Raw genomic sequence first — 24,574 nt, 5'->3', positions numbered from 1 at the left:
GTGGCGTGGCGTGTTTTGCGATATATCGATTGATCTGTCATTTAAATATATGGACAAGGATCGATAAACAGGGTGTTTGCAACGGGCACCTTCATAATCGATTCTTTACCATAATTTCAGATGGGGAAATATCGATTATCGATCATTCACGCGTCACCACCGGAAATGCAGTTAGGCTGACTCGAGTTGAAACCGCGTCCAATTTATGGGCCGGAGTGCTCAAAGGATAATACGCCCGGACTAAACGTAATGACATACAATTAAGCTGATGGAACGGCAAAATATCCAATAAAAAGTCATTTTGATGCCGCAGTTTAGCGAACAGAGGCAATATGCAATATTTAAATCAGCTCATGGAGGGCATGTCACGTTGCGAACGCATCCCTGCGAGTGAATTTTGAGTGCAAGGTGTTTCGGGGAAACGAGAGAGTAAACGGCACCGGGTTGAATCCAATTAATCGTTTCAGTAAATTGGGACGCCCACTCGATAGATTAAGCATTAATCTGCCACCGAGCGGCGCCTCGACGAGGCATCGAAATTCAAGTATCGGATGGGCCAAACAGCGAGTCTTCTATATTTGGACGTATTTCTGCCCAACACAGCTATGTGCATTGAGACATGAGCCCTGAGACCCATAAGAATACGAGCATAACAAGGCTCACGTCATAATGCACATAGTTCCGTTCGGCAGAAATACATCCATTTGGAGAGGATTACTCGTTACACAGTCGTAGATCACCGGAACCTACACCCGGCTTCCGCGTCCAGAGTCGTCGCATATATGGACGTATTTCTGCCGAACGAAACTATGTACATTAAGGCATGAGCCCTGAGACCCATAGGAATTCGTGCATAACAAGGCTCACGTTATAATGCACATAGTTTCGTTTGGCATAAATACGTCCATATTTCTGTGTTGAAAGGTAAAACTCGTAGGGATTGATCAGAGATATTAATGAGATGTTGCACAGTAAGTAATCCGGCGTGCCAAGGAAAAACACCGTATGAACCCTTTAGACGTTGACATATTTCTTTTGATAAAAAAAAGAATTTACTGGGAATATTCTGAATTTTTTCCTCCGATTTTTCAGAAAATTTTGTTCGCAATTCAATCTATAAAAAATGAAAAATTCATGGATAAATATACCTTTCTTCAAAAATGAGTATTTTATCAGAGGAGATTTGACAGTGTCTGAAGGCTCATACGCCGTTTTTCCTTAGCACGGCGGTAATTTAATGTTGATACCTAGTGAGCCATTCTCTATAGTTAATGATGTTTTTCCAATCCATGATTCTTAATTTATTTTTTATTATTGTGTTTTCCTGATCTTATGGCTTGTATTCCGTTGGTAATCTGCCTGTAGTCATCAGAGGATGTACGAGATACTAGAAGATATGTTGCCGTGCTAAGGAAGATCGCTGTATGGGCATTGAGGAGTTGCCAAATTTCCTCCAATAAAATGTCCATCATTAAGGAGAGTTTTTAATATATTCTCTTGAAATTGTCAGATAATTTAGATGTCACCGCAAATAAAATTCCCTGAAAAATCGAAGGAAAAATATTCACACATTTTCCTGAAAATTAGCATTTTATCAGAGAAAATTTGGTAACGTATAAAGGTTTATACGGCGTCCTTCCTTAGCACGGCAGAATGGGCCCATCCATGTTCTGGAGCTTCTTCAAACAAACGGAACGCCAAGGGCTCGACTAGAGGTTAAAATTTCGTCGCCCTCTGATGTATGCGCGTGTCTAAATTTCCATGTGAGTCCTGTCCTTCGTATAACTCCATGCTTTCCAGGGTTCATGTGGAAAGAGAGATACGCCCTAACGTCAGGAGAGCGACGATGCGAGACTTCCCGAGAGCTTTGTCGGTTTTCCCTCAGAAAAATAAAATGCGAGAAGAAATCTGTAACGTCACGGATCGAGATGCAAGTTTTGCCACTGGTATTATCAATATGATTCAACAAATGACGGAGACCCTTTGAAAATTGACTTACGAGTGCCATTTAAAATCTCTCAAGACTGGGAGGCCACATTAACACTGCAGCTGGAAAAGAAATACCGGGCCAGTCCTCCTCGGAGAACGGATAATCTCAGAAATCAACACCACATCGAAAGTGAGGGCAGCCGTTGAGAATTCTCCTCAATCCAGGCGCCCCCTCCCCCTTTCCCTCTATTCTTCACCCGTTCCTTGCCGCACATGTTCCTCGCGCGCCGCCGCACAGTGGAAAGGGCGAATAGAAAAGGTCGGACATGAAATTTTCGGCTAAAATTTCAAATTTTGATGTTTATTCCGTCACAAATTCAATTTCTAGGCGTGTATCTGAAAGGAAATTCCACGGGAAAATCAAAGACACCATTATTAAACTTCTTTGTTTCATATTTTAGGAAATATAAGTTTTCAAAATTTCCAAATTTTGTCCGACTTCTCCGACTGGCTCGGTCCAGTGTGTGCCAACGACGGCTCACGACGGCTCTCGAAGTGAGTCAAGCCGTTGTCACGGATAACTCACAATCAGATAAGCGAAACCGCACAACTGCTCGTGGATTTTTATTTGACTCGCGCTGTTTTTGCTTCGGGAGGTGGAATAATACGAAACAAATCACGGCGGAAAATGATAGCATCTTATCGCCGCGCTTGAGGCAGGCGAGAAGGTGAGCTGTGTTCAAGAGAGAAGCGAGATAACTGTTAAAATAATGAGGATTCGCCCTGCTTCTCTTTTCATTTTCTTCTCTTTCGTCGCCCTCTCATTTTATCATCCCGTCTCTCTCACGTTGTCTACAATCCCAGAAAACGCTGTCTTTTCGCTGTCTGCAGTGTATTGCTGATTCTATAGGCATTTCATTGCGAAAATCTTGAAAGCCCAAAAACAGATTTCATTTGAAAAATTTCTGTGTTGTTAGATGTTCTGCCTTGCTAAGGAAAAATGTCGTATGAACATTTGAGAGTTGCCAAATTCCTTTTGATAAAATACTTATTTTTGAGGAAAGCTGTGAATATTTTTCCTTGAAAATTTCAGGAGCTTTAGATCAAAATACGAAAAAAATTCTCTGTAAAATTGGAGGAAAAGTACTTACAAATTTTCCCGGAAATTTGTGATTTGCCAAAGGAAGTTCGGCAACGCCTGAAGGTTCATCCGGCGTTTTTCTTAACACGGCAGTATTAATCCGTGATATTAGTTATTAAAAGGAAAAGATACACTGGCAGTTTCAGCGCAAGATTGTTGATGTGCACACCCATGTCAAGGTCTAAATTAGCTGAGGTAAATTGATTTTGAAAATGAACAGAAGATAAATACATAAATTTCTTGATATTGCAAGAATAGATACTTTTGGAATAGCCATTATAGCTTTTTAGGCCACTTTCGCTATCCCGTCAGAAAATACCCTCCAGTACATAACGAGCGCCGCGCTCAAAAACTATTCAAGTTCATAAAACAGGTTTTTCTTCAGGTGAACTTCTTTCGTTGGATGGATTGATAATGATGATACTTTCTTGTCAAATCAATTAAGGCATACATTTTAAATTAGTCACAGGCAATAATGGGCATAAAATATGCCAGGTAACCTGAAATACAGCGTTTAAGAAGTTGACATGCCTCATTTGGTAGAGCAATTCACAAGAGTTAGGTTCCAACCTACGAATACAACTATTTGAACTTCGAAGTGTTGCACAGTATCACGCTCATTTGAAGGCGTTTTTAGAGGCTCTGGTGCTAGCACCTAGAGCTGCTATTCCGGTCGGTCTCTGCAGTGGATGTTACCAACGGTACATCTACCATTGGTTAGAGCGCGCGTTGGTAGATGGGAATCGTCGCCATTTTCGGCTGTGGACCTTGCCATGATTTTATTTTAATTCATTGTTTTTTCTTGTGAGCGAATGATATGTTGTGTAGTGTATTTTTGGAATCATGGTGATACTGTCGATAATTCAAAACTGGTCTGTGCTTTAATCTCGTATTGAAAAAAATGTACTTAATGTTTAAAATCTGAATTTTCAAAACGACAAGTTTTCGTGCTTTTTTGGAGGAATGCCGTGGTTGGAGCCTCCTAGTCGTACTACTTCATGGACGGATTCGTCCCTAGCGGCGTTGTTGTGTATTAATGCCTAAAATGCTAAGTCGGGTCCTGTTCACTCGATTTTCGTGAAACTGGTATCCGAGTATTTTCAACGGAAACTCGAATTTTGGTAGATTTCAAATTTAAATCAAGATGGCGGCCGTGGCCTAAAATGCTAGTCGGCTCTTTATCGATTTCTAAATCGGTATCGGAGTATTTTTCAACGAAACTCGAATTTTGGTCAGATTTCAAATTTCAAATCCAAGATGGCGGCCGTGGCCTAAAATGCCAAGTCGGCTCCTCTTTGATCGATTTTCATGAAATTCGGTATCCGGAGGTATTTTTCAACGAGAAACTCGAATTTTCGGTCAGATTGTCAAAATTTCAAAATCAAAGATGGCGGCCGTGGTCTAAAATGCTAAGTCGGCTCCTGTTCACTCGATTTTCGTGAGACTCGGTATCCGGAGGTATTTTTCAACGGGAAACTCGAATTTTTGGTCAGATTTTCAAAATGTCAAAATCCAAGATGGCGGCCGTACATTAAAATGCTAAGTCTGCTGATTGTGGATGAGGACAAAGATAACATATTCGCCACTATTCACCATACTTCGTTAAAAAAAGTAAATTCGTTCTTTTAAAAGTTAATAGCTATGAGGGGCGGCTCGCGGAACGAGTCGCAAGTTCATCGCGAAGCGAGGAACTGGGGGTCCAGGGGCACTCCCGGCTAGGCGTGACAGCTCGCACAGCGAGCTGAACACGGCTAGTAGTTTATACATGTCTTGGATATGAGCGGCCCAGAGCCGCTCTCCAGCGGCAGTGCGCTGGAGTTACTGCTTGTATATTGAGCGGACCGAGACCTTCGGAGAGAATAGAGTCTAGATGTGTTGACTTTGAGAGCATATCGGGTTAAACTAAAGTTTTCAACTTTAGTATAAACAAATGTTGAAAGAGTGAGGAAAAACAATATCATATCAGAAAAAATTTAAAAAGTACCGGAAGCTCGACTCAGTAAGCACTTTCTGGTGAATTAGTAAAAAATTTCACGCGAATTTTCCATCATGAGATGAAATAATTAATATATTATTAATTATATATAAATCATTAATTATATAAATAATTAATTTTTACTCTGTTTATCTATAGAAGTTTATTTGACAATGCTTACGGGCCATTTTATTTAAAAATTATAGGTATGGCGCGGTCGTGACTCATCTCAAGGTAATTTTAGTGCGCACGTCTTTCCTGACAAAATTCGGTCCCGGAGAGACAAGTCGAGGCTGTAACACCAAATCTGCCGTACTAAGGAAAAACGCCGTATGAAAATTCGAGAGTTGCCAAGTTTTCTTCAATAAAATGTCTATTTTTGAGGAAAATTATGGATATTTTTCCTTGAAATTTTCAGGAACTTAAGATCAAAATACGGACAAAATTCTCTGAAAAATTGGAAGAAAAATATTTATAAAACCAGGGAATTCATTTTTTATCAAAGAAAATTTGGCAACGCCTGAAGGTTCATACGGTGTTTTTCCTTAGCACGACAGAAATAAAATTCCATGCAAAGAGAGGGGGAGGGCGAGAGAGATAGAGCGATCTGTCTGGATCCATCGTTGTCAACGCCTTCCGGACCGGTTTGTCACGCCAGTGATTAAACACCTTGTGACACCCCCACACTCGGGGACTGAAGCGTAACCCAACGAGGATTCTGGCCCGATGTAGCAACTCCCGTCCGGAACTCCCCCAGTTCGCACAGTCATTTACCATCCCCCAAATCCGGCCCGCGTCATCTGTTGCGTTTCGACAGACTCCCGGTCTCGACTCATGAGCTCTGTCGCCCGTTTAACTGAAGGCCTACTGGGGTTCATGCGAGAACGGGGGTGCGTTGTTACGATGCTCCCTGGGAGGAAATCCGGGGCACCTCCGGCGTAGACCCCCGCCACCGCCGCCGCCGTCACGACCACGCGGCCCAGGATCAAACGATCATCCGTCCCCGATCCTCCTTTGCGCTAATTTTCCCTCGGGCCTCATTACCAGGCGAATCTTCACCGCTAGTTCCGGGAAAAATTCACCTCGTTGCGCGGGTAAAATCCGACTCTGGTATCAGCCATGTTTGCCGAAACATGAAAAAAGCATAAATCCCACTCTGGCGTTGCCCATGTTTGCCGAGGAAGGAAAAAAGGATGCGTCTGCGGGCTGATTATTGAACTTTATAGACAAAGCAATAGACGTAAGAGACATACGGAGTCTGGAGCGATTCGTTGTAAAATACCTGATACTACGATAACGGACGTCGCCTATTGACTCAATGTGTAAGAGAGAGAGAGAGAGAGAGAGAGATAGCTCTACAATGAATCGAGGTATTTCACAATGAATCTCAACTTTGATGTCATTATACTCAGTATTGATGCTGCGCTACGCGTTATGGATCAGTTTCTTGCATTATATGGTGCATCAGGATAATTGAATCGACGTGTGCGAAAACGTCCGTTGTCCAATACAGGGTTTCATAAGTATGGTGGGTTTCTTTTGTCCCACGACACTGATGAATAGGATCGATCTCTAATGTAAACGTTTAATTATACTTAGGGGATTATTTATAAAAATGTTCAACATTCCTAACGTCTTGAACCATCTTGTGTCGTTAAATTACAACGAAACTGTTGACTCAAATTCTGAAACACTGTCTTGGCCATCGAACGTTTTTGCATAGGTACGTTGATCCAATTATTGGTTCTCAAAGACGTACACCTTTAGGCAGCGCAGCGTGGTGGCGCATCTCGCCCCTAATAGACCACATAGAATCACCTTAATAACAATATTCACCATCACCATGGGGCCTCCCTACGGAAAGCTGTCTAAGGAGCTGTCTGAGGAGCTACCTTGATTACGGCCGTGTGAATAGTTATCGAAAACTTGGTCCCCTAGGAAGTCGGACATGACGGACGACGCGGCTGTAGCGCGGGCTGCGTTCACTCCGGAATTAGGCGTCCCGCTCGATACCGGCTCAATGCCTCATTAACCCGGCGCGCCCGGCTCCCGGCTCAGCCTCCAACTTCGCCGAGCTCCGAGCTTCAGGTGCATTAGGCTCCGTTCCAGCGAGCTTGAGCAGCATCTTGTCGCCAGCTATTGATAAATCGCCCCCCCCCTCCCCGATTATTCATGATAATGCGCTTATTTTCCGCCCCGTCCTCCTTCCGAGGGGCACTTTTGTCGCTTCTCCGCCCCGGCAAATTGCCCGCTTAACCTTTTCAAAGATTCCCTGATTATTCCCCCACCGAGGGCTGATTATTAAAGTAATCGGAAAAATAATCGAAAAAAATAATCGGGGAAAATAATCGGGAAATGATCGAGATTGGAATCGATGAGTTCAAGACGATATTTTACTGTTTAGTTCTCTACCGAGGGCTGATTAATAAAATAATCGGACAAAGAATCGGGAATAGAATCGAAAAAGAATCGAGATTGGAATCGATGAGTTCAAGACGACATTTTACTGATTATCTCTCTACCGAGAGCTGATTATTGAAGAAATCGGAAAAAACAATCGGGGAATAATCGAAATTGAAATCGATGAGTTCGAGAAAATATATTTCCTTGCCGAGGGCTAATTATTGAAGTGATCGGAATATTAATCGGGATTTAATCGAGATTGGAATCGATGAGTTAGAGACGATACTTTACTCTGCTTTTAGGGAACAGCTAACAATAATAAGTTTAGTACTAGCTGCTCCGGGCGCCCTACGGGCGCCCTCCACAGCTAGCAATGGTGGTGCAGTAGCTTAATTGGAATCGGGGCAATTAGTTGAATCTATTTAATAATCTATTTAATAATGATGAATAAAATGTCTGTAACAATACGTGTTGATAGCAATACGCAATACTGCAGTTAATAAGTCAGGGTCAGTCAAGCCGCAGAGAAGAAGATGCCAGGATATCAAGAGGTTGTGAAGCGGAGCAGCCGGGGGATTGCGAAGGAATGTGGGTGGCGAGTGACGAACTGACGAACGACGATGCGACCCGAACTTCCTTCTTTGAGGTTGGTGGGAGGAGAGCTATACGAAAGAAAACGGAGATAGCCGAAAGAACGTGGCAGGAGGGGTAGCTGAGACCGTAGAGGGGGTACCTAGGGACGGGCAAGCAGGTAGCGGCCGGACGACCGCTTAAAACAACTGAACTTTACTCGTCGATAAAAGTAAGAAAATTTGAGAAAATCGAAAAAACAATTACAGCCTGCAAATTTACAGATCAGAAGCTTTCATTTAAAAAAAAACCCCATGCAAATCGGTCCGGTGGTTCTCTCAAAGTTAATGTCCCAAAATGAGGACTTTAGTCTGAATAAATGGGAGAAAATTTGAGCCCAGCTAAACTTCACTCGTCGATAGAAGTAAGAAAATTTGAGAAAATCGAAAAAACGATCACAGCCTGCAAATCTACAGATCACAGGCTTTCATTTAAAACAAAAATCATGCAAATCGGTCCGGTGGTTCTCTCAAAGTTAACGTCCAAAGATTCGGACCTCCGTTTTAATTCATTGGAGAAAATTTGAGAAAATTATAGAGGAAAATTTGAAAAAATCGGAAAACAAATTACAGCCTGCAAATCTACGGCTCAGAGGTTTTCATTTAAAAAAAAGATCAGGCAAATCGGTCCGGTGGTTCTCTCAAAGTTAATGCCCCAAGATTCGGAACTTTGCATTTTAATATATAGGATGAACGTCGCATGAACATTTGGACGTATTTCTGCCAAAGGGGAATATGTGCACTATGACGTAAGCCTCGTTATGCATACATTTTCATGGGTCTCAGGGCCCATATCTTTACGCGCATCATTTCGTTTGGCAGAAATACGTCCAATTATAGTCGAAGAGCCTGTCCAATTCTTAATTTTGAAAACAATCAGCCAATGGCTTGAAAGTCCTTTCATTGGAACTTGGCGCTTGGACAGATATTATTACCTATGAGTGTTAACCATCAAAACGCGATCTCCTGTTCAGCGCAACTCACTCTTATCCATAAGCTCCGGACATTCTATTTTAAAACTAGTACGAGATAAATACCCACCGGAACAATTAGAAGCCATATCCCTAGAGGAGAACTCCGTCACACAATTTGTATGGAAAATGGTTGAATATTCATGATTCTAACAAAGCAGCAGTAGCTCGTTATGCTTTTTTGCTGTGTTCATCAACTCAGAAGAATCAACAGGGTGTGAGTTAAAAATTCAAATGCCTTGCTCTTCTTTACGCTCACCTCCAGAGGAAGAAATTATTTTGCTCCTCATCTCTTCTTAGGGCTCTTCTGACGTAATTTGCAAACTACACTGTTTGCCTCGAGATCAAGCGAACAGCTCATGATTGGATGCGTTAAAACTTCAGCAACTGTTCACGATTTGCAATGGATTTTTACCGATTAAACACAATTTGAACTGAATGAATTAGAGAGGAACCGAGTAAAATTTTGGGGAGAGACGAGTTGGAAGTGGTTTCTAATTTGACTAGCTTTAGAATTTATCAAGTGAAAAATTTAAAGTTAGGAAAAAAATATTCTAAATGTAAAAGTAGGCGTGAACTGCACCGTGTGCATTAAGTCTCATGGAAAAATAAAACTTCAAACCTCTGTTCCTAGCTTCAATCTTGATAATACTTGGTCCTTTTTCTCTTAAACTTTGTCCATTTATAACTACTTTGTCCTTAATTCTTGAAACGCAATTATCTGTGGCTGTGTCAAGGTGAGTGGAACTTAAAGAGAATGAGACTTTGACCTAATTATGAAGTTCGTGTAGATTGATCCCGTGTAGTCATCCGCAATGGAAACCAAAGGTATCGGAAAATGTGAAATAATTGGGAGGTGGGGGAGGCTGAAAGAATAAAAAATATGTTGAATTCATAGTTTTTGTACGGCAAGAAATTCTGCAGCCAAAAAAGAATTATATTTGGTTGTTTTTCCTTTGCTTGATGAATCAGACCTCCATTCTTTGTTAAAAAAATAAAAAATGGAAATAATTTTTGCAACTTGGAAATCAATTAGAATAATTGAATTACATTTTTTGCAATAAGGAGCCACTATCTCTGGCTCTCCCATAAAAACACATATTTGTATAGGGAAACCAAAAAATTTGTTTCTAAAATGGGTCAGAAATAGTGGTTTCTTATTGCAAAATGTAGTCAAATTCTGGCTGAACAAGATTCTTACATTTGAACGTGAGAAATCGCCTCTCGATAAGAGTAAACGGAGGCATTATATTCAATGTTGCTGCGCATTGACGTCATCGAAACAGCACGTCATCTGTGTTAAATTAGTTGGGCTCCTCATGAAAAAGTTATCGGAAAGCTCTATCGACGGAGGAAGTGCATGAGACGTTACAGCCGCGATGATTTCATGATAGACGTGGCTGGCATGCCAAGGCCTCGGAGTCCATCAATAATAGGTGGGTCGATGGAAGCAAGCCAGACAAGCCGTCTTGCAGGTGTCACGGCAAAGATCCATCTCCGAACCCGGAACTGGGACACACAGCAAAGCTGCCATGCTGAAAAAACACCATATCGGCATTTGAATGTTGTTCAATTTCCTCCGATGAAGTATTGATTTTCGAGGCAAGTTAAAAATATCTATCCTCAAAATTTCCAAGTACAATTCATCGAATTGCGTGTAAAATTCTGTGACAATTTCAAACGAAAATTACACGATTTTACCGGGAAATTCGTCTTTTTTCGAGGAAATTTGATAGTGTCTTGAATTCTCTTGCGGCGTTTCTCCTTAGCACGGGAGGATGCGGCTATATTCAATCACCCGGAAGAGCCGCGCTGAATTCCAAACCAATTCTCTGTTTTATATCTAAATTGATCGACGTGCCCGGAACTCCAAGCAATTCTCCACGGCTACGTCATGCGTACCAAACACAGACGGTCGACCATACCCACACGGTTCCTTTCGAAGGCGTCTTATTCCCGACGCCCCGAGTGCAAGAACTCGACAAATTTCACAATATCGCTCTGGCGCATGATTGTCTGTTGCATTGCCGTGCTGAGGAGAAACGCCGCACACTGGGTCGAGTCAATCAGAAAGGTCGGACATAAAATTTTTGACTAAAACTGCAAATTTTGATGTTCAATTCGCCAAATTTTAAATTAAAAGGGGTGCCTCCAAAAGAGAATTTATAACGAGGAAACCAATTAAACCACTTTTAAAATCTCAAAGTTTTGTATAAATGGAGTTAAAGGCGTTTAAAGTTTCTAAAGTTTGTCCGACCTCTCCTATTGACTCGACCCTTTGTGCGTCGTGTGCACATTTGAATGTTGCGAAATTTATTCCGATTGAATATCTGGTTTTAAAGAAATCTATAAGTATTTTCTCTAAAAAATTTCACAGACTTCAAATCAACCGCCGAATGAATTTCTTGTAAATCGGAAAAAAATATTCCCAAGTTTAAAACTTTTGAATATTCCCAAGTTTCTCTGATAATTATATTTCGTCAAAGAAAATTTGGCAACGTGTAAGAACTCATATGGTGCTCGTCTTCAGCCCGCAGTGCAGGTGAAAGGACCAGTGTGCCGTGTGTTGATTTGACGACTCGGGTTCCTTAGCAATGATGATTGCAAAACAGTACCCTAGCTTCGGAATTTTTGCAACAAGTTTGTGACCCAGTTTTTGAGAAGGACGTGTTTTAACTACAGGAGCAGCTTGCTTTTCGCCGAAGCGCTCATTTTTCTCGCCTAAATGAGCTGCAGAATAACCGGAAGAAAATTCTGCAAAGAAATGAGCTTTCAGTTCTGAGTTCTTCAATAAGAACTGAAACAATTGAGTTTACTTACTCTGATTAAGGTGTTTGGCTTCACACAGTTTTTTTTTTTTTACTTCGTTTTATTTATTCTAAGAGAGTGAAAGTGAATCTGCAGTTGCTGAGGTTGCTATTTCAGCCCAATTTCAGGGCGGGAGGGGATGGCAACAAATTTTCGAAAGAGGCAAATTTCCTTGGAAGAGGTAATACTTTAAAAAGTCTCCAAGAATGCCCAACGATTGATCAAAATTTAAATTGATTTTACTGCTACTACTAACGAGTCACTCTCACAGCGCTTCTGTGCGCTCTGTGACACCCAACCGCCACTGATAGCGATCCTGCCAGAGCTCCTCCGGCAGATCGCATCTCCTCATTTCCTGCCTTATTCCTTCAATCCACGATTTGGCAGGGCATCCTCTACATCTTCTGCCAGGGATGATCCCATCCAGAGGCTCATTTAGGCAAAATATTTTAAAATTCGACTGATTTAATCAAAGTCAGGAGAATAATATTGTAAGAGCTGAAACTCCCGGATCAACTTCTCCCACACTGAGAAAAAACTATAGTTATTATTGCCATATTAGTGGTGTTCAATATGCACTCTTCATTAGTGGTGGCCATAACCAATAATAGTGATATTTTTACTGGAGCAATCGTAATTTTACAAGTGTGCGGTAGTAAAATTACCATTGAATGGTAAAAATATCTCTATTATTGGTTATGACAACTACTAATTAGGAGTTCATATTGAACACAACTAATCTGGTAATTATAACCATAATTTATTCTCAGTGCATGCAGAAGTCAGTTATTCTCAGCACCTGCAGTATAATTAGGAGTTTCCTTGAGATGGAAGTCGTCTTCTCGCTTTTATCTCTCTTATTTCTCTTTTCGTTTTTTTAGTTTTCTATTCTCAAAGATTTTAATGGTTAGGGCGTGAAAAGAACCCGAGACTCTAGTCTTCGACTCGTCTTGGGTTCTTAACACCAGGAGAAATCCTGTGAGATAAAAAAAAAGTATTAATATTAATTAGTGTTAATTAATAATGGAACGAATAAGATGATGTCTTTTTTGTTACAGGCTCCGGTGTTGATCTGGATCTACGGCGGCGGGTACATGACGGGGACGTCGACTTTGGAGCTGTACGACGCGGACATCGTGGCCGGAGTCTGCAACGTGATCGTGGCCTCGCTCCAGTACCGGGTCGGCTCCTTCGGGTTCCTCTACCTGAAACCGCTCTTGCCGGAGGGCATTGAAGAGGCCCCCGGGAACATGGGCCTCTGGGATCAGGCCATGGCCATCAAGTGGATCAAGGACAACATCGCCGCCTTCGGCGGGGACCCCGACATGCTCACCCTCTTCGGCGAATCCGCCGGCGGCAGCTCGGTGAGTCACGTTTCGTTTTCATTCTCAATAACGGACACAGCTTTTCTGCCCTTCTAAAGAAGAGTGTAGAGTCCCTTTATACTGAGAGTCAAGACAATGTGAATCCATTTCTGATTGGGCCCCGTATTTTAGGCCTTCATAGTGTCACAAACGGGAATAAAGATTACAGTTTCACCGATTGCAAAGATTATAATCTGGCATGAACCGGGGAATTACGGGTTCGGCAAGGAACAAACGGAATGAGGGAAGGAACGAAGAAAGGAATTCAAGAATGGGCTGATCAAAGATTATACGAAAAACGTTCAATTTATGTAATCCTTAATCCCGTTTGTGACTCCATAAGGGGTGCTGTCTTGACTCTCAGATAAAGGGACTCTAGAAGAGTGCATAGCGCCAAGATTCGATTTTCTACGAAAATCTCCGAACAATTTTTCTCTGAAAATATATGGCAGAAACAAGTTCATGAAATCCTTGTTCTTCACGATAGTGCACTTTGAAACTTAAAAATGTGTTTTCCAACAAGTGAACCAACAACATCAAATGAGTAATTTATTGCAAAAATATGAATTTTCTTCATGAGATGTTACAAAGCTAAGGAGGCCAATTGTGTGCCGGGATCAGTCGATGCAAAACCAATGCATACGGCGTTACTTCTTACCGTAGCACAGGGTATTCACAAAAATAGTCTTACTAGTGCACGTTACTGTTAGCACACTGCAAAAAGTTAAGTTAATTTCTCCTTAATTTTGCCGATTTTGATTGATGCTTCCATGTTCTCAGTCTGAAATTGAATTATTAGTTTTTTTTTATCAATCCCAAAACGGAAGATTCAGTAAATACATCGTTTTTTCTTCGTACAGCAGTATTCATATAGTCGTACCTCAAACATTTCATATTGCTTTATTATAACATCATAGAAAGGAGACACTCCATGAGCCTCGGGTAGAATCCTTCTGTGTAACTTTGGGAACAGATCCTTGCAAGACGATATAATGATTTGCAATTTCATAGATTACAAAATACAGAAGGAAACATGTTTCACGTGTCCGATTTTACAAAATTACATCCGTTCAAGTATTTCGTAATGCACTTTTTTCCGATTTTTGCCCCCCCCCCCCTTGTAACGTACCCGTATCACAACCCTACAACCTCCTTTTGAATTACGTAACGCTGGGCTTGACTAGAGTTCCTACATAGAGAGAGTTGAAACAACGCGGCTTGTGGATGTCACACACGGTAATCAAGATTACACAAATCGGACGTTTTTTTATAATCTTTGATCAATTCATTCCTGAACTCCTGTCTTCGTTCCTTCTGTCATTCCGTTTGCTCCTTGACGTGCCGCTAATTTCCCGGTCCATTCCAGTTTATAATCTTTGCAATTGGTAGAAATGTACACGGAGAAAAAAACCTCGTGCGTGGGATCCGAAGTTTAGGTCATATGGATTTCTGAAGTTTTCAGATTGAGTATCTGAACACTTTAGGTCTAGCTGTCGAGGCTCGGATCACACATCTGAAACTTCAGTTCTTACATCTGGAGTAGTTCAGATGTGAGAACCGAAGTTTTCGGATGTGAAAACCGAAGTACTTCAGATGTAAGAACTGAAGTTTCAGATATGTGATCCGAACCTCGATAGCCAGACCTAAAGTGTTCAGATGCTCAATCTGAAAACTTCAGAGATAAATCCATATGACCTAAACTTGGGGCCCACGCGCGAGGTTTTTTTCTCCGTGTAATATTTATTCCCGTCTGTGACATTGTGAGGGCCTAAAATGCGGGGACCAATCAGAAATGGATTGCATTGTCTTGACTCTCAATATAAAGGACTCCAAGCTTGACCCCCTCCCCCTTATAACGCACAGTAACGCTGGCCCGAACGCCCCTCCCCTAAGTACGTTACATAATACTTAAATAACTCCTTAAGAGTCCTAAGACTTGAGTCTAACCGACTGAGGATAAGGGCGACCTAAGGCCACCTGAAGCGACGAGATCGGCAAGAGGCGCTCACGTATCCCTCGGGCGTCGGCAGCGTCCGCTTAAGAGCCGCATGAAAAATTGATAGACGGCGATGAGTGTCCGTTTGGAAACGTAATGTCCGCGGTCGGGGGAGGCCAAGGGGGACGGAAAGGTGGAGGGGAAGGAAAGGGGGGATGCTTGACGCGGATTAATATTTAAAGAGTCTTAAGGCCGTCGTCGACGTCCGAGGTGGCGTCGCGCGACGAGGCCTCCCTCGGCCAACCCAACGGCGACACAACGCGATCAACGTATGTGGTCAACAACTCTATGGCCAAAGTAGCAAAATGTGTAAGCGCATTGCAATTTTTGTTCTTTTCAAAAAATAACCAAAATACACCTCTTTAAAATAAACCGATTATTTCCCAAACCTCGTAACCGCTCATCTCCATTTTCGTAGTAGAGGTTTTTTTTCTTTTTTTTCTTCAATAGCTGAAGCCCTCTCTAGGTGAGTTAACTTTGACCTTAGTCGCTAGACAAATAGCCTGTACACATGGTTAGTACACATTCATGACCCAGGATTTTCACATTTTCAAGGATTAAGGCCGAGTAGGATCTGTTTCAGCAGATCTATATATTATATACTCGTCAGTTCCGAGAAAATTTGACACTACTACCGGGATTCGAACCCGGGACCTATTGGCATAGAGTCAGGCTTGCTGACCACTAGGCCAACTTGGCCGGCTGCTTTTTCTTAGTTTTTTCTGGTACGATCAATCATGTCTGATTTCAAAGTAGCCCTCTAAAAGAACATACATTTAGCATACAACAAAGCGAATAATTGTTTTTCTCGCATTCACAATTTTGGTGCTCATGTGATTTGGAAAATAATCGGTTCAATTAGCCGTGAGTATTAATTGAATAAGTGAACAAATTTCCAGAAAAACCAAAGGCAGGCTGCTTGTTTTTTCCATTTTGCTTTTGTAATAAATAAAATATGAGCGGAGACAACCCCATCAATATACGAATTGTCTAAGTATACGGAATTTTATAAAATAAAGTTGGATACTTGAAATGTCATTTTAGGCTCTTCGAAACACTAACATATCAAAATTATCATTATTTTGCATTTCGGTGTTTGCAGCGCAAACAGCATTTATAGCCAACACATCAAGACTCCCACTCTCTACTATCAGGTCGCAGTCCGACCAATATAAAACGCCTTCAAATGCGCGTGATACTGTGCAACACACCGAAGTTCAAATAGTTGTATTCTTAGGTTGGAACCTAACTCGTGTGAAATTCTCAATCAAATAAGGCATGCCCGACCTGTTAATTGCTGTATTTTTTGTTATTTCGCATATTTTTTGCCCATTATTACCCGTGATGAAAGTGAAATCCTTAATCGATTTACAAAGAAGATAAGATCATTAATAATGTGGCCAACGAAAGAGGCTTACCTGAAGAAATACCTGTTTTTAGAACTTTCATAGTTTTTGAGCGAGCCCGTTACATGTTGAGGAGGGGGGGGGATATTTTGTGACTGGAAACTCGAATTTTTAGTGAAATTTTCAAAATTCGAAAATACAGGATGCCGGGTGTGGCCTAAAATAATATCTCAGCTCCTGTTCGATTCATTTTTATGAAACTCTGTATGAGGGGGTATTTTTTGACGAGAATCTCGAATTGTTAGGAAAATTTTCAAAATTCAAAAATCCTATTTGGCAAACGTGACTTTTAGTGTTATATCGGCTTTTCCAAAAGTATTGGCCCTTACAATCAAAATTTATATAAATTATCTCCTCGTTTTCTAAACCATTTTACATATACTATAGGTAACGTATACCCTCATATAAGCGCACTCTCCAACACTCCGAGGTTGATCCGTGAAACTACGTGTTTTTTTTTCTCAGGATGTAGTTTTTTTTTTTTTTTTTTTTTTTTTTTTTTTTTTTTTAATTTTAGGACACGCTAATGAAATCGACGATAAAACTGCATGAAAAATTCTAGATAAATATGAGGAAATTATCAAAGAAATTCTGTTTTTATGAGCAAAAATTGTACAAGGTCTGAATGTTGACACGGTGGTAGGCAGCAGTTAAACTGCGCGAAGCAACGTATCAACGGGTTGCTCCGCGTAGCGGCTAATGGACGACCCCCGGGTAATATCTAATCCACGAACTGCGGCTTAGAAAATCTCACACAGGTTGTTCGTCTTTATTTTCGTTTCCTTTCATTTGAACGTATTTATGCCAAAAGGAACTATGTCTCACGCAAAGCCTATACACATAGTTCATTTTAGCATGAATGCGTCCATTTGATCTCTTTTATCTGGGCAGATGAACGGCCGTGAACCCGCGAAGATGGAGGGGCATGATTGACAAAGGCTCGAGAGTTCTGGAACGGAGACACCGCGACCTCTCCTTTCGCAATTCCACTCCTGATCCGCGCCTCGCCTCGCCCGAAATCAAAGAGGGGACAGCGCCGCATTCCTACACTCCCAACTAATTTGTCGGAATATAAAACATGAAGAAGATGTAATACCTCGGTGGCTCGGAGGCGAAAAGGTGCCGCTCTCTTTGAGCTGGAAATTTCGTTGCGTAATCATTCAGAGGGCTGAGGCTTAGAGTTCGCCTTTTTGAAAAGTTAGGCCATCAATAAAGGAAAAGTTCATCTGAAGACTCTAAGAAGATGGCAAGATGAGTGAGTAAGTCTGTCAAGTGCTCTGTTAAAAAAGAAGAACTAAGTTCGGTTTTACGTAGCGTATGTCGTCACCCCTCTGGTGTATGGACGTAGCTCGATTTTTGTATGAGCCAAAGAAAGCATAGATTCATACATAAAACAGGGATCACGTGGAAAATAAGATACCCGCTTATGTTGGAGGGCCGACGGTGTGTGGCGGCGCTTCAGATCGGTCATGCTTTTAGTTCGTCGAACCGAGCACTTTATTGAACTGTTTTTTTACGATAAGGAGCCTCCCTCCCCGGATCATTTTATAAACAACGTAAGTGTCACTACTTGCCATATGTAGGTAGGTGCGTCTATGGATGAGTTAGAAATAGTTGTCTCTTAACGTAATAACGTAGTACGCAACGTTCGTTAATAACGTAGTCCTTATAGACATATAAGCACCGCATAAGCCACCACATATAAGCATGTGTGTCTCTCATCTCTATGTTTGGGCACCTTTCTAGGAGAGTATAGTAATGTCATATTTGATGAAGGTCTTAGATCTTTTATCCCTTGTTAGGTCTTCGATCCTTTATCCCTATAAGAGCCTTTAAGAGAAATTCCGGACACCTTCCCATCGAAAGATCTATTCAATGATCTTCTCGTTTAATCGGTAATTTCGAGGAGAAAATGTCACGCTTTACATATCTATGTAGAGCAACCTACAATTTCTCCTTTTTATAATTTGTGTAGCCGTTCTCTCCGAGATTGTTTTTTTCGCGTGTGTATGAAACACCGAAGCAAGGAAGCATGCAAAATAATTGCGGTGCCAGTTTAGCAGTTGTAGAAGTTGGAAATGCGCGATTCACAGCGGCTTCATGAATCTGCCATTCCCATGAGTCTGTCCGGTCACAAGCAAGGAACCGACGCGGAGAATGTTGCCAAATTGAGTGGTATTCGCGCATTTCGGGAGTAGACAAAGGGTCTCAAAGTCAATTATGAGGTAAATTTGACAGCTCCGGTGGGAGAAAATTTTCGCGCGTCGAGAAGTGTACGGCTGGGACACATTTCCTCGACCCACTCGACTACGTTACACGTCTGAACCTTTCCCTCCGCCCTCCCCTCGTCCTAGTTAATGGCAGAAATAAATAGTGCACCGAAACTTATTACGTATGGTGAGCGTTCATCGTTCAGGTTGTTGCCTCCACTGTTGCACTGTGTCCCGGTCCTCCGATCTGAAATTGAAAGTCTCCGGAAGTTAGTTATGATGGTATACATTTCCTTTTCCCTGAAAATTTTCTTATTTTTTTTTTAATTTTATGACTAAAAATGCTTTATTTAAATGAATAGTTATTATTAATTTTAAAGAATGAACGGCCTTTCCGTCATTAATCCAATAAATATTAAACCTATAGTTAGATTGATTGATTTGATTCATTGAATCTTTGACCTTTTGTTTAGTTAAAGTTTTAAATATTAACTTCTAATTAATTTATTTTTGATTTTTGGTTAGTAAATACATTTTTATACTCAAATTTTAAATGTCAAAGATAAAGATCTTATTTAATCATTTTATAACTGCAATTGGTAGGTATATTTTTAATTAATTATTAGATTTAGGTTTTAATATTATAACTTTAATTTGACAAATGAAACGATAATAATAGCGTTCATTGTATGATATACTGTACAAATTATGAGCCAAAGCGCTCCATTCTAATTTTTTTCTTCATCCCTCAAATTTTTACTGAAAATTATTTAGTCGTGGAGAATCTAAGAAATCAGTTCCACAAAAGGGATTCAAGTATTTTCAACTAACTTCACACTGCTTAATCGGGAGACAGGTATTTTCGATTGCGGCGTTGCAGATTAACACAACTTTTTCAACTTTAAATATAGTTGAATGGCCAAAGCAGAAATAAGAATCGACTATTCTTAGCCCACCGATTCCGAGAAAATTTCGGATTTGAAGAAGGAAATTTTTAAAAGTCGCATCTAGACCCAAGATGCAGATTTCAAAATTTGAAGATTGATTCGAATTCATGTCGTGTATTTAGTGAGATTCCCATGAAAAATTGTAGATTTTGCAACGGAGGTTCACTCTGAGTTGGTAGATAATTCGTCTGGAGGTTAAAATTGTGCAGCATATAGGGTTCTTCTATTTCAGCACTTTCTAGCTAAAAAGATTCAGACTTGCTGGAGGCAATTTCTGATGGATGGTAGTGTGATTGCTCGTGAAATTGTATTGGTTCTCATGGGAAGAATCCTGCAGTTCTATCGGTAGGAAAATATCATCGTTGACAATTCTAGCAAGTTTGCAACACTCTGTCTCGACCATTCGTGCGAGGGTGAAACAATCAATACACAATATCGAACTTTTCATAGATGTCCGAGTTGCATCTGTAGAATTGAATGCGAGATGGCGTGAGGCGTGAACTTGCAATGCACCGCTCTATGCTATTGGTGAGGTGTCGCTGAGATTCGGGCAAAAGTTAAAAAACAATGCTCGAATACTTCTCACCTATTTTAGGCTGTGTTGACACTCGATGTTTTCTCTTTTTTTTTCAATTGGATGTCTGATTCTTTTCAGGGCGTATTTATAGATCTATAACTAAAGCTCGTATGCATCAGCTCTAAAACTCTCTTGGACAAGATGGTCTAGCCAATTTGACTAGGTTTGGGATTTTTTGGGGTGGATGTCAAAAAGAAGAAAATGAGACTCAATTTTTTTTTTTTTTTTTTTTTTAAAAAAATGTATGTTTGTTTTTTATTATGTATTTGTAGACCTTCATTTGAAACTCGTGTACAGTATTGTGCAGGCCCAACAAAACCCAACAAAACAATAAATTGTCTTTAGGGTCAATTTGACCCTGCTAGGGCATCTAGGGGTCAATATAACCCATTAACTTTAGCTATATTCAGGAAGATTTTGAGTTCAATAACTTTAAAGAGACGTCTAAAATTTTTTCCCTTAACCTAGGAATTCCCTCATATTTTATCTCATTTTATACCTTAGAGGATACCAAAAGGTAGAGGTACTTCGATCGATTTTAAGCCTTTCAAATTCTCAGGGATTGCGCCCGAAGGGAATTTATTTCCGTAAACCCACTCGTCAACTCTGTGAAAATTTGTCGCCACCACTAGGCTTCGAATCCGGGACCTATTTCTAGTGTTTGAATTTATGTGAACTAAGGTGAAAGGTCGTTTGCATTAATTTGATTATCAAATGCTGATGAAGGCCCACGTTTGTTTCAGGTCAACATCCACCTGATTTCACCGGTGACAAAGGGCCTGGCGCGGAGAGGGATCCTCCAATCAGGGACGCTCAACATGCCCTGGTCCTACATGGAGGCAGAAAAAGCCATGCAGATCGGTAAAATCCTCGTGGACGACTGCAATTGCAATTCTTCACAGCTCGAAGAGAACCCGACCAAAGTGTTTGCATGTATGCGGGCTGTCGATGCCAAAATCGTGTCCAGCCAACAATGGAGCTCGTACTTCGGTAAGTTTAGCTGAAAATCACATTAAGAGACACGCCAAGAGAAGATGTTGATAAGTGTACCAATTTTCCAGCATGAGTAACTAGTTACCAATTATACCAGTAATTGGACAAATTTGACCGAAATGAAACTAACTGCATTTAATGTTGCCTAATTTCCCCTGGATTTTTTTAATCTTAACAGAGAACCAAACGACATAATGCCTTGAAACATCTATTATAGCTGACAATCGCGAAATCGGGCATTTTCTGTCCACCTCTTGTAATTATACCGGCTTCAGTAATTCTGTCTCATTTTTTTTTTTTTTTTTTTTTTTAAATTATTTTTTGCCTCGAAGTTGGATCATTAAGCTGGAAGTTTTAATGTATTATACGAAAAAAGTTGTTTAGCCGCATATTGATGATGCATCTCGGGAACTTCGTCCTATCTTCAGAGCATTTCCACATTACGGTTCACATTGTATCCATCAATTGTACTGTAGGTAATGCTCTAATGATGGGACGAGCTTTTCGAAATGCATTAGCACTTGTTTAAAAAAGAAAAATGAAAAATATGCATGTTTGGCTCACTGTTTTATTATTCACAGTGTATTATCCCTAATAAAATGCAACTCTTACGTATGAAATTTTAAAATTTTAAGAGTAACATTTTAATGCTAAAAAAAAGTGCCCGAAAAAAAGTGCTACAAAAGCGTCGATGGTTATGGATTCGATCAACATGAATCAATCGAAAAACCAAAACGTGAACCGATGACGTGATTCAATCGACAACGATTCCCAATTCCGAAAATAACCCGCGAATCGATCGACAAAATCCGTGAGTTGATCGACAAACCCTTGAATCGATCTTATCACGTCGATCAGTTTACGTTTTGGTTTTTCGATCGATTCATGTCGATCAAATCGATACTGGTTTTTGAATGATTTGTCGATCGATTCACGTTTCTATTGTTGGACCAATTCATGTCGATCGAATCCATCCTCTCCAAAAGTGTCATGATTCGATGAAGAAGTTACATTTAGAATAAGGGACACCTAGCGAAAGCATAGTGGAGCCCAGGATGGCTATCCTATATGTGAATGCAACAACGCGAAACACATTCTGCCGTGCTAAGGAAAAACGCCGTATGAACATTCGGAAGTTGCCAAATTTCCGTCGATAACATTTTTATTTTTGAGGAATGTTATGAATATTTATCCTTGAAATTTTCAAAATTTTTAGATCGAATTTCGAAGACATTTCTCCGAAAAATCAGAGGAGAAATATTCACAAATTTTCCTGAAATTTCGTTGTTTTTTGAAGGATATTTGGCAACGCATGATGGCTCATATGGCGTTTTTCCTTAGCACGGCAGCATTCTTTGACGGCTACACCGTTCTGCGTTTAACCGCTCCTCAGAGACAGAGAGCGCTGCAACTGCTTCCGCAGAACGGTAATTCCTCCACCACTCTTTCCTCTCTCCTCATTTATCCTTCGCGCTAGACCGAGCTTACTGAAAGTTCCTCGCGGGAAACTCTTTGATGAGAGCTTTAGTTTGTTGTTGGGCTAATCTCGATTTACAATCCTGTGGGCCCGTAATCCAAAAATCTGTATTATTAGTAACCAAGAGGTAATAAAAACAAGTTTTAATCGTAAAATAATTTGTTTTCTGGAATAATTTTTTTAGGAGCTATGAGATAAAGCAAGAAGAGCTGAAGATTTTCACTCAAATCATACTCTTCAATGTAAAATCGTAAGAGCAACGCGTGTACTGCCGTGCTAAGGGAAAACGCCGTATGAGCCTTTAGACGTTGCCAGATTTACTTCAATAAAAACCAAATTTTCTGAACATTGCGTACATTTTTCATCAAAATTTTCAGATAACTTTGTCCGCAATTTGATCTAAAACAATGGAAAATTTCAAGGAGAAATATGAATAACTAAAAAATAAATGTTTTATTTGGAGAAATTTGGCAACTCTCGAATGTTCATACGGCGTTTTTCCTTAGCACGGCAATATAGCTCTTCGGGAGGTTAGACCGCGAAGCGGTCAGGAGGCACAGCCCCCTAAATTCATGATGAGCATGTTGTTTCCCTTTTATTTTGTGTTCGGCATCTATTAAAATTGTACTTCTTCAAGTCCCTCTACTTGAACCAACACTTTTCCTTCATCATTCCCCTTTCTGCAGATGATACAGTCGTTGACCTCAAAAGCAGGGTACAAAGTATCCCTTTCCAGGAGAGAATAATCGAATTTCAAGCACCAAAGAGACGAATTATAGTCGCTGAATTATACAGAAGTTCATTAGAGTAAAAGGTAAAATATCGGTTTTCACGGAGGGTAAAGTTAAGAGCGCGTATTAGGAAATCTCGTCAGAGATTTGATAAAAAAAATTGATGTCAACAAACGGGATTTTTACCGGAGAAATGGGGAGAGTTCTGACTGAGTTCCTAGAATCATGCCGACCCCGTCCTAGTTCAAGAAAGATGAACGAAGCCCCGACACCTTGCTCCTGGAAATTGCATCAAGTTAGGGCAGCCACCGGTATTGCCTCCTTTGGTTTCGCGAATCTCAAATGAAGCTCGACGCTCTCCGGCGTTGCTTTGAATCCTTTAGCCCTAAACTTTCTGGGTTCCTCTCAACAGAGGAGCGTTCTTAGGAACTGCCAATTTGAACGCTCAACTTTTTTTCCCCGCCGAGTCGCATTTCTCAGGATTCTAACCAACCTGCCTTATCCACCTTGCTAAGGTCCTGTTTAAAACATTCCTGTCGAAACTTTACTCAATTCTCTACGGATCTGTTGCACGATCTAGTTTCACTTTCCAAAGTTTTCGCACTCACTCATGATTCAAAGAAACTCTGATACTTTGGACGTGAAGGTGAAAATGACGATGATGTATACCTGTTTGAGTTCCATACTCAAAAATGAGATGGTTTCCTGTGGAATTGGCCATCAGAGTACCCATCCATTGACAAAATATATTGACAAAATTTCAGGAAATAGTATGTTACCTCTAAAGATATCTAGAACTTAGTCGAGTGTATACAGTGAAAATGCCACGGTGGCATTTACAATATAGGCGTGTAACGAAATATAAATCCTCTCTTAACGTGTAAAGTATTAGGGCAGCAGTGGTTTTGAAGATATGAATACAGAGACTTGAGACTTGATGGAAGCATTATTTAACAATCTTGAGACGGTTAAGTATAGTGATGAAGTTCTCGATCGATTGATATGTATGGCATTTCA

The 24,574-nt window shown here is 40.6% G+C and overlaps 1 protein-coding gene across 1 annotated transcript in view; it reads left to right on the top strand.

Annotated features, from left to right (window-relative positions):
* LOC109031260 (acetylcholinesterase) overlaps positions 1 to 24,574 on the top strand; it is a 158,208-nt gene that overhangs the window by 53,517 nt on the left and 80,117 nt on the right. The window contains exons 3-4 of the mRNA XM_019042694.2: positions 12,915 to 13,220; positions 21,100 to 21,346. Of these exons, the coding sequence (XP_018898239.2) occupies positions 12,915 to 13,220; positions 21,100 to 21,346 (553 nt within the window). The remainder of the gene's footprint in view (positions 1 to 12,914; positions 13,221 to 21,099; positions 21,347 to 24,574) is intronic.

This window comes from Bemisia tabaci, chromosome 4 (genome assembly GCF_918797505.1).
Source record: "Bemisia tabaci chromosome 4, PGI_BMITA_v3".
NCBI classification, from domain to species: Eukaryota; Metazoa; Arthropoda; class Insecta; order Hemiptera; family Aleyrodidae; genus Bemisia; species Bemisia tabaci.
The sequence above is the reverse complement of the archived record's forward strand: the minus strand, read 5'-3'. Positions and strand labels throughout refer to the sequence as shown.